Source organism: Puntigrus tetrazona, chromosome 14 (genome assembly GCF_018831695.1).
Source record: "Puntigrus tetrazona isolate hp1 chromosome 14, ASM1883169v1, whole genome shotgun sequence".
Taxonomy (NCBI): domain Eukaryota; kingdom Metazoa; phylum Chordata; class Actinopteri; order Cypriniformes; family Cyprinidae; genus Puntigrus; species Puntigrus tetrazona.
Genome location: NC_056712.1, coordinates 916,844 through 928,002, shown reverse-complemented (window position 1 = coordinate 928,002; position 11,159 = coordinate 916,844). Strand labels below are relative to the sequence as shown.

The 11,159-nt window shown below is 40.2% G+C and overlaps 2 protein-coding genes across 3 annotated transcripts; both read left to right on the top strand.

The window, feature by feature from the left end:
* Positions 1-1,892: 1,892 nt before the first annotated feature.
* ndufs8b (NADH:ubiquinone oxidoreductase core subunit S8b) lies at positions 1,893-5,604 on the top strand. 2 transcript variants are annotated; one of them, XM_043257759.1, is made up of 8 exons: positions 1,893-2,137; positions 2,320-2,412; positions 2,943-2,994; positions 3,098-3,151; positions 3,229-3,318; positions 4,233-4,405; positions 4,514-4,642; positions 4,798-5,604. In XM_043257759.1, exons 1-8 carry the CDS (start codon positions 2,099-2,101, stop codon positions 4,927-4,929), a joined length of 762 nt encoding a protein of 253 aa, XP_043113694.1. In that variant the 5' UTR covers positions 1,893-2,098; the 3' UTR covers positions 4,930-5,604. The 2 variants fall into 2 exon arrangements, with proteins under 2 accessions (XP_043113694.1, XP_043113693.1); XM_043257758.1 differs by having other exon boundaries at positions 3,086-3,151; positions 4,798-5,603.
* Positions 5,605-5,862: 258 nt separating this feature from the next.
* Positions 5,863-9,132, top strand: ran (RAN, member RAS oncogene family). Its single transcript, XM_043257762.1, has 7 exons — positions 5,863-5,960; positions 6,559-6,621; positions 7,458-7,542; positions 7,635-7,760; positions 7,838-8,025; positions 8,483-8,653; positions 8,734-9,132. The coding sequence occupies exons 2-7, from the start codon at positions 6,589-6,591 to the stop codon at positions 8,776-8,778; spliced, it is 648 nt and encodes a 215-aa protein (XP_043113697.1). The 5' UTR covers positions 5,863-5,960; positions 6,559-6,588; the 3' UTR covers positions 8,779-9,132.
* The last annotated feature ends 2,027 nt before the right edge of the window (positions 9,133-11,159 follow it).

Genomic DNA, 11,159 nt, shown 5'->3' with positions numbered 1-11,159 from the left:
AAGCCCCCCGCTGACGTACGGACTTCATAATTCTTCCCTATATTTGCATACACACCAACGATACACGTGAGCAGTAATAGGAACCATATACAGCCTAACCGCGTTTGTTTTTATGACATCATAAAGGAAACGATGCACGTTTGACCGGGGCTTAATGCATTTGTATTATAATTTGGTTTGCAACAAAACACATTTACATTTTTTCAAACAGACTGTTATGTAACACGTCAGAGTTCAGAATACGTTTAAGACTGAGGGAAAAACATCCTAACGAGTTTTGCATACCACAAAAAAATGGAAAAATTGAAATGAGCCGCCGTCAAAGCTGTGTTTTTATGTAGGACTGTGTGAATACCGTCACTGCTCTTTACTATGTTGCGTTATAGCCTTTAAACTTAGTAACACAGTTATTATGAATGGAGGTGTCTTTGTATTTATTTATCTCACTCTTGTATGTTTTATGTATTTTTGTATTTACGTGCACAGCTTTGTGACTTGTACATAAAATGTGAAGTACAAAAAAAATAATAATAAAAAAATAAAATGGAGCCATGTTTATTTCCCTTTCTTCACGTTTATTATTATTTTTTAAATAATTTTAATTCATTTCTTTATTTAATTCGTTTCTTCAGGATTGTATTGGTTATCATCAAGTATATTATCCAGGTATACCACCTGTAACTGTCATTATAAAAGCAGAAGGTATAAGCAAAAGATAACATTAAACCATTTGGTATACTACCAGTCAAAGGTTTTTGAGCAGGGAGAGTTGTAATGTAGTTCACAGCAATGTTGTGGCATTTCTAACCATTTGAATAAACAACTTGGACTTTATTAGGTATAGAGCAGAAAAGATTTGCCTTGCGTCACTTGCTCACCAATGGATCCTCTGAAGTGAATGGGTGCCGTCGGAATTGGAGTCCAAACAGCTGATTAAAAACATCACAACGATCTACAAGTAATCCACACCACTCCAGGCCAACAATTAACTTTTTTTAACCATTAAAAAATGGATTCATCATTTTATATATATATATATATATATATATATATATATATATATATATATATATATATATATATATATATATATATATTATACACGTTACTAGTGTAGGCCTATACGTATTTATGAGCTATTATATATGACAAATACACGTACACGTTTACACACACACACACACACACAATTGAATGCATTAAAATGAATGCATTAAATTATTATGATAATTATACTTTTATTATACAATGTATAGGTCTACTACAACTCGTTTGCCCTGCACTCATTTCACAGCGCATTCACCGCACAACTAAAGATCAGTTTACTCCTCACTGAAAATGATTTAAAGCATTTAGACATATTCCACGATGAGACCTATAGACCTATAATTAAAATATAGCCTACGAACGGACTCCAAACACTAATAAGTCAATGAAAATACAACCTTATTGCTGACAAGGAAATTCCAAAAACAACGAAATAGACATTTTGGGGGGGTTTCACTACACATCAGCCATATTTTTATCTAGAAAACAAATGAAGACAACAGCCAATCATCAACATCAACATGCCGTTGATGCAGCGCCAGCTCTGTCGGTTGTTACTTTGTTTCTGTAGAGGAATGAATTGGCTGTAGTGTAAAACTTCACGGCCGTTACGTTCACGCACTGGTTCGCCTTTCATTTAAAACTGAAATATAATTTTTTTTCAACATGTTTGTCCTTCTCACCGATGGCAAACCTATGCGATTTAAATATCTCCCACTTTTTGTTTCCTCTCTTCGTGCAATGAAGTTTAAACACTGAAAGTTCTGTTTTCGCGCAGGCGCAGTGAGGGAAAAGTCGCAAAGTGTATGTCCGGCTTTTGACTTCTGAATGAATTTGATCGCACGTGTTCTTTTGAGTGTCTGCTGCGATTTATAATAATAATAATAAACCCGTTTCCGCCACTGGCCTGATAACCAAAAATGTTATGGCGACTTTTTTTTAACTCAAAATTACTTTTTTCTCAGAATTGCGTCGTGCACACTCGCCATTGCTGTAGTTATAATGTCAGAATTGCGACTTTGTGTGTCGGGCCGTGAGGTTTCAGCTCACAATGGTGTCGCATGAACAGGGAAAAAGTCGGAATTGTGAGGTATAAAATCGCTTTTTCGAGTTATAAATATAAAGTCGCGATGCCGAGCAAAAATATGCATATATTTAGTTAATATCAAGTTATAAAGTCCACTAAAAAAAGACTGATATTTCTGATACTAAAAGATAAAAAAAAAAAGTTTTTTTTCGAAGTCAAACCCCAATCTCTCGTGTGTCACGCAGCAGGTTGAGGGACACCACGTGACCAATGGACTCTTTAAAGCGCGAGCGCTGGAGAGATCCTGTAATCGCTTACCAACCGACCGAAGCATCCTGGTGAGTTCATTACTGTAAATATGTGTACTTTTGACTACTCTAAACAGTCAATTAACGTAAAGATGCCTTGTTTTTAATGCAGTTTATTCAAAAAGACGACCGCAGGCAGCTGGACAATGTGTGTGTGTGTGTGTGTGTGTGTGTGACTTGGGTTAGAGTCACTGTCATACTCCTGGGGGGTTAAAATCAAGGAATTGCAAATGGCAAAACAAACAAAATAATAGCTAAAAACATTCCAAACATATAAAAGCCACATCACATCAAATCAACAGACCACAGAGACGATTATTAGTCTACACCGAACGCTGTTATGCTTCCAGAAGGCATTTGTAAAACATGAATTTACTTGCATGACACAAGTTGTTTCATACGGTCTGACAGATTTGGAGAGGAGATTAGCAGCAGCAGGCTTATGGCACAGATCTGTTCATTTGGCGTGAAGCCCAACTGTTTCGATTTCAATAGAAGGGCTTTGCACCGCCGATATAAAGCGGTGTTAATCGTGAACATTAAGGTTTGTCTCTCTTTAGCTGATTGGGATGGAGGTGACCCTGAGCAGACTGTATTCCTCGTGCCGCGCAGGTGAGTATACGGTTTGGCCTGTGAAGTGAGGTTAGTGAGAAAAGCTGATGTTGATGCACGATTGATTTGATTTGATTTGATTTGATTTGAGGCACTTTCGCAGGCAGACTCGGGCCTGTCCGCTCCTTCGGGGTCACCGTCTACAGAGGAGGCTACAGTAAGATCACGCTCACAGACCTTCGCTCTTGCTCCCCGCTCGGTGTCCCACAGCGTCCTTCTCTTGTCTCTCTGTAGAAAACGTGAACGCTGAGGAGATTCCGATGGACATCAAGTCCATCACAGACCGGGCAGCACAGACACTGCTGTGGACCGAACTCTTCAGAGGTGTCAGCTTGTTTGCATTTTCTTCCTGCCTGGATTTATGCTGCTTTTTTGCGCCTCATGCTGAGGTTTTGTGACATATAAATGTGTAACGATCGTAATAAAGTGTAGTTATTGTTATTATCCTCGTTAGAAAAATAACTAGTATTATTCATGTCAAAACCTGCCATACAGAGACAGATTATTATTATTATGTGTATATTATTATGGCGTATTCTGTATCAATTGCATGTTGAGGCACTGATAATAAATTAATAATAATACATATTTAAATTTTTCTATTATTATTATTATCAGTAGTATTATATTCTGCCTGTTGCAAGTTTAGCCATGAATAATAATTATAAAACTAATGATATTAAGATAATAATAATAATAATGCAAACAAAAACAACATTGATTTATTATTATAATATAATTGTATATATATATATATATATATATATATATATATATATATATATTATGTATATTGCAGATTTAATTTAGTTTTTCTTTGATTTTTATTATAATATTGTGTCATTGCAGATTTAAACTAATGATATTTTCAAATCTGATATTTCATATCTCTATATTCATTTCATTTATTATTATTATAATTTAATTAATGTATTTGTTCATACATGTGTATTTTCTATCTCCGCTCAAATAAATAGGTTTAGCTCTCCTCTTGTTTTCTGGTGTAGTATTTATTTATTTATTTTTATATTCGGTGAATATTTTTGCCATATTTCCACATTCATCAGATTCATTAGCCATACGTTTCATTTCTGTCGTCAGGCCCTTCGCGTTAAATGATCGCTTACGGACTGAACAAACATGGGACACTTAATTCCTCCGCTCTCAGTTTTGCAATCTCATAATTTAACAGCACTAATTTATTATAATCGCTGCTATCTTCTTTGTCTGCGTCGCAGGTCTGAGCATGACCATGAGCTACTTGTTTCGAGAGCCAGCCACCATCAACTATCCGTTTGAGAAAGGCCCCCTCTCCCCCCGTTTCCGTGGAGAACACGCGCTGCGCAGGTATCCAAGCGGAGAGGAGCGCTGTATCGCATGCAAACTGTGTGAGGCCGTGTGTCCTGCTCAGGTATCTGAACGGCACCGTCGCTCGTGGCTTCGGCGTTTCTGACGTCTTTATAGTTTTAGTTTCCGTTTGAGTTATTTCGAGCTAAACGAGCTCCTGTGTCTCCTGCAGGCCATCACTATAGAAGCGGAGACCCGCGCGGACGGCAGCAGAAGAACGACCCGTTACGACATTGACATGACCAAATGCATCTACTGTGGATTCTGCCAGGAGGCCTGTCCCGTGGACGCCATCGTAGAGGTGCACGCCTGCATTACGCTTAAAGTCACAGATAGCCGTATCAAACCAGTGTGCTGCAGAATATCCTACTTAACAGATCGCGTTCAGCCGGATAGTCATGCACCGATAATGCGCTGACGGTGTGATATTCTCCCCTTTCTCTCTCTCTGTGCCAGGGCCCTAACTTTGAATACTCCACCGAGACTCACGAAGAGCTGCTGTATAATAAAGAGAAACTGCTGAATAACGGAGATCAGTGGGAGGCCGAGATTGCTGCTAACATTCGGGCGGATTACCTGTACAGATGAAGCGGGAAAGAAGAGAAGACAAGCTGCTAAAAACGACGCGTTCATATATTACGCACGAAGCAAGCACGCCGCGCGATATTAATGTTTGTCTGTCTGCAGATTCACACGTTTAGTCCTCTGATGAAGTTTTTAATGGCAGACACATACGGTGCACTTCTTTGTTAATGCGTTGTTTGACCGTTTAGATTACAAGTGATATTTTTGGCTATGTTTGCCTGTTCATATTTAACCTTAATGTGAAATATGTATTGTACATCCGATATTATTTTAACACATTCTGTTGCTTTCTAGCTGTTAAAGCGGTGTATTCAAAAATAACATGTCATTCCCAGGAGCACATATTTTGCAAATATTCAAATTCGCATGTTTGTTTATTTTCTGATGCATTGATTTAATGACATAAATGAAACAATTAACAAATAGTGCAACTTACAATAATTAACTAGCGATAACTTGCATGTTATGGGCTTTTCCATAATGTATTGTATTATACGTAACAGCACCTTCTCTTATTTTGTTCCAGACCTCAATCCTATTCTTATGCCGCAGTCCACCATCTTTTGCCACACAGTTCCAAAACAATAGTGTATTACAGTAATTAAATATTTATTTAGCACAACTGTTTGAGTGTCATTTTTTTTTCATCCAGTGATTGAGGTGTATTAAACAGTAAGCTAATTGATCTAATAATCAATAAATTCACAACCGTCAAATTAAATAATACAAATATTTATTTTTTTACCTGCATGCACGAGACCAGAGAACCTAATTACGAGTATTTTAAAATATAATTTATTCTAATTATAAGTAATTAATTGATTGGTATCTGATTATGTATTTCCGATTACAGCTAGCCTCCATAACAAGCAATGGGTTACCGTCCAGAGCGTATCGCGCGCTGTGACACCAGGGGGCGCGCTGGTCGCGCGGCGCCGCCGAGTCACGTGGTTGGGCGGAAGCGTTTATGTGAGCCATGCTGAATCCCGCGCGGACGCAGCCATTTGCTCTCTTCCTCGATCGCTTCAGCACCGGTGAGTGCGGGATGCCGCCGCTCCGCGCGTCGCGAGCGCCTTTCGCGAAGACGCCGAGTTCCCCGCCGACCGCGGAACTCGCCCGAAAGCCCCCGTTGGCTGCCGAAGTCGCGTAAAGTCGCGCGGATCGCTTTTAATCGCCGCCGATGTGGAGTTAACGAATGTTTGATCGCGACTCGTTCCCGTCGCGGCGCCGCGCGGGTCGATGGCAGCGCGCGGTGCCGGCGGGAACGACGCTCGCTTTTGTTCGCCTCTTCGAGAGTTTCGCTCGTTTCCCTCCGCTTTTCGCGCTCTCGGACGCGCCGCGCGTTGATTTCCGCATTGATGGCCTGTTTTGAGGCCTTTGTAAAGCGGCTCCGCGAAGTTCGGGCTCCTGAAGCAGCGGCCTCGTGTGTTGGCGCGCATCCTCTTATTTAGACGCGGGAGTTGCTCGTCGGTGAACGCGGTCGTCGGTTTCGAGCTTCGTGAGCCGTTCGGGTTTCAATGCGAGCGAGAAAGCGGTGTTGTTGGCGAGTTTTATGTAATTGTGATCACGTTTTGGGTCTGGTGCGGCCTTTTGTGTGCCGTGACTAACCGTGTCCCGCCATCTCTCCCGCAGAGTGACTGCAGCACAAAGACCAACACAGCAATGGCAGAGAACGAGCCACAAGTTCAGTTCAAGGTAACCAAACTACAACTTTCAAAGCGACGACGGGACGAAATAATGAATGAAAGTCTCTAATTGCGTTTTTGCGCAATAAATTGCTAAACGGTTTAGCAGATCGGTGCGCGATAACAACGTTAAGATAAGCGGCTGAGGATATATTAGCAGAACACTTCTTATTTTTGTTATTCCGGTAATGTGGGTTTTACACACTAGCAGGCCGTTGTCACAAATTACATATCGTTTAGAAATGTGCCCCTGCCGAAGTCAATTTTATTCATTTCACCGTTAGACTTTTGTCACTGAGAGGAATTATAAACAGTGTGTAAAGCTACGGTTTAACGCATTTGATGCCTGGAGTTGAATCTGAAGTGAGAATAAGCAACAGACAATTTATTATATGCAGTTTTAAACGTTGCTCTTTCTGAAAAACTATGCAAAAGAGAAATTCACTAAAATTATAAATTTAAAAAGTAGTGTTCTGTTATCTGCCAATACATAATCGCACCCCTAAGAGCGTATTACTGTAATAAACTCACTTATAATAAGTTCATGTGACTCTTCACAGCCTTTTCATGTTTACTTAAATCAAGACAATTAATGTCATCCATCACATTTTCAAATTATGAATTTTCGAAACGGATGCGATTTTATATGGGTTACCTTGTGACCTTAATCAACATATTTATGATTTAGTAGCATCTGTGTAGTTTTAATGCATCTCGCAATAGTATTTAAAGCCTGAAATTATTAGAAATGGATGAAATGCAGTGTTTCGTTACTGCCGTGCCTGTAGAACCAGGCGTTTGGGGAAAGCGTTGGTTACTTACGAGAGCTGTCTTTCCTGTCCTCAGCTGGTTCTGGTAGGAGACGGAGGTACGGGGAAAACCACCTTTGTGAAGAGACACTTGACCGGGGAGTTTGAGAAGAAATATGTTGGTGAGTGTTTAGTGTCTCAAGGCGTCTTGGGGAACGTGTGGCTTTGGCACGAGTCACAGGCGTGGGTTTTTAACTTCTCTCTGTCCTCTTAGCCACGCTTGGAGTTGAGGTACATCCTCTGGTCTTCCACACTAACAGAGGAGCCATCAAATATAATGTATGGGACACGGCCGGACAAGAGAAGTTCGGAGGCCTGAGAGATGGATATTACATCCAGGGTACGCAGTATTCATCGTACGCTTGTGCACCTTTACCTTCCCGCTGTGGTTTAACGCGTGCGTCCGTCTCGTTACAGCTCAGTGTGCGATCATCATGTTCGACGTAACTTCTCGAGTGACCTATAAAAATGTGCCCAACTGGCATCGCGACTTGGTGCGCGTGTGCGAGAACATTCCCATAGTGCTGTGCGGCAACAAAGTGGACATCAAAGACAGGAAGGTCAAAGCAAAGAGCATCGTGTTCCATCGTAAGAAGAACCTACAGGTACGGAGCACCTCTTCGGCTCGCCCCGTCTGTCCTCAAAGCTTGAGCAATTTTCCAAAAAAAAATGTGATGTTTAATTTATCGTAACTGGATGTTCTAGTAAATCGTGAGTGTTCTCTTTGGTGATTTTGTTTATGCTTTCGCTTTTATCCAATCAAGTAAATCCATAAAACCAGGCCCCCCCCCTTTTTTTTTTATTTTTTTTTTATCAAAACAAACCCAACATGATTGTATGGTGAAAATACTGTCACTACTATTCAATGCAACTTCAAGTTATCATAAGTGCAGGTAACACTATTTTGATAGACACCCTAAACGGTCTCCTCTGAGAATTAGATGTGGGTGAAGTTACTCATAGATGGTTCACCTTACACGGTCTACTATCAAAATAAAGTGTAACCAGTAAAAGCTGTATCTCTGTAAATGTAAGGCTAAATGGATGCATCCTCTTTTTCAGTACTATGATATCTCCGCCAAGAGTAATTATAACTTTGAGAAGCCCTTCCTGTGGCTCGCGCGGAAGCTGATCGGCGACCCTAACCTGGAGTTCGTCGAGATGCCTGCGCTCGCACCTCCTGAAATTGCTATGGATCCATCACTTGCTGCACAGTATGAGCACGACTTGAAAGTAAGCCGAGAATGTGCCTTCCGCTTCTTCCGAATGCGTTCCCGTTTCATCCATGCTGATGTCATTTGTTTCTCTTTTAGGTGGCATCAGAAACAGCTCTCCCAGACGAAGATGACGACCTTTAACCTGTTAGCCTCCGACTTCCTTTATGGCAGCGTCACTGGGATTTCCTGGTGACGGTCCCCCACCCCTTCCCCTTTTACTGTAAAACCCCCAGCGCAGAATATTTTTATTTTTCAACTTTTGGTTTGTTTTTTGTGTTTTGAATTTGAGTAAATTTGTGTGGTTCATTTCATTGTAGACATGCTAACTGTTGCCACCAGAGACACACACACACACATGCAGACATGCCTACACTTTGACACACTCGCTCACTCGAAGGCGTGAGAGCAGGTTGAGTGTCCCAGTGCTTACTTCTCTATGTAAGGCTCTAAGCACTTAGAGGAATTCTTGGAATAAAAACATTCTCAATATAATAATCCTCGCTTGGTCTTTCTTTTTTTGGGGGGAGTGAATGTTGTAGTGTGTTGGGCTGCTTGTGGAAAAGGACTTGGTTGCTTTTTTTTTCCATTGTTTACATGTAACATTTTCTTTTACAGTATTGCTCGGGTCTAAAACGTAAAGTTGCTAGTCTTTAGCTGGCTAGTGAAAATTGTCGGAGTATAGCGTTCTATGGTGTCTGTTAGGCCGGTCACTATAATATATAGACATCGCACTATATATGTACCTGACCTTAATTTTTGGTGATGCAATACATTGCCCACCACAAATGTTTTTTGCCTTTTACTTGTGCCTACGTCTTTTGCAGCTTCTCACACATAATGTCACGAGGCGCTAATTCAAATTTATAAAAGCCTGCAGATAAGGCCTCGTTTAGGAATCTGAGCCTTTGTGCATCTAGAGATCTGACCGATGCGTCGGGATTGTTTCTCAGTGTGCATCCTTACATTTCTGAGGAAAAAAAAGGAAAAAGAAAAAAAAAAGGTGGTAAAAATTCCATGAGTCATTTTTTTTGTATTTGTGTCTCTTTCTACTTGTAAGGAAGTGTATTTATATATTCAATATTTTGATGGTTTCCATGATCTAAATATTTCTAAGACTTAAATGTCGACTGAATGTGTAGACGTTCTGAATACATTATGATGCATTCAGTGACATGAAATGGTCTAAAAATGACTTATCGCTTATAGCAGTTTTTTAATGGAGCAATAACAAGAAGTTACGTGACAGGCATAGTGTCTATGAGAGTAGAACATGTACCTAGTTTAAAAGAATGATTTAAGTAAATATGGATGGGGTCTCTTACATAAACTGACTGTTCAAACAAACAAAAACAAGTATGTTAAAAGAGATGGTATGTAAATTAATGTCAGCATAAAATGGGCGCTGCTTAATGTAAAAGTCAGTAAATGGCACTTTAAAAATAGTCACCATTATAAAAGTGCAGTTAATATTAAATGTATCATAACAATATAAGAAATAAGAAAACAAAAAGACTACAGCACGTTCATGAGGAAAAAGAATTAAATTTAAAAAATGTAATATTTGCATTGTTTACAGCTATATAATAGAAAGTATGGACTATATTTGTTCTGGTTATTTAGCATTTGTCTCGTAAATGCTGTTACATTCTGTACTTTCATTACCTGTAATAATTCTGAATTAAATTATGTTGAATTTAAGTGGTTGTATACAATTAATAAGTCCTCTAAGATTTTCACATTATAAGGAGAAATACGATATACATTTTTCAGTGATTTAAATGTTATTTATCTCTGTATCCCTTGAGCTCAGGCTTCAAAATCAGCTGCAAAAGGTTTTTTTTATAATTAATTTTATATTTACATTAAGTGTTTATTCAATTATAGCACCATAGTTTCGTTGTGATGATGGCGTAGTAATGCAGCGGTGGCAGCAGAGGGCAGAAGACAGACATTAATCAGCGTTTGGCTTCACAAACTTTAAGAAGAAACGGTTTAGAGATCACAGCGACGACTGGCCTTCCTTATCCGCTTAGCAGAGAGAGAGAGAGACACAGAGAGAGAGAGAGAGAGAGAGAGAGAGAGAGAGAGAGAGAGAGAGAGAGAGAGAGAGAGAGAGAGAGAGAGAGAGAGAGAGAGAGAGAGAGAGAGACAGAGAGAGAGAGAGAGAGAGAGAGAGAGAGAGAGAGAGAGAGAGAGAGAGAGAGAGAGAGAGAGAGAGAGAGAGAGAGACAGAGAGACAGAGAGAGAGAGAGAGAGAGAGAGAGAGAGAGAGAGAGAGAGAGAGAGAGAGAGAGAGAGAGAGAGAGAGAGAGAGAGAGAGAGAGAGAGAGAGAGAGAGAGAGAGAGAGAGAGAGAGAGAGAGAGAGAGAGAGAGAGAGAGAGAGAGAGAGAGAGAGAGAGAGAGAGAGAGAGAGAGAGAGAGAGAGAGAGAGAGAGAGAGAGAGAGAGAGAGAGAGAGAGAGAGAGAGAGAGAGAGAGAGAGAGAGAGAGAGAGAGAGAGAGAGAGAGAGAGAGAGAGAGAG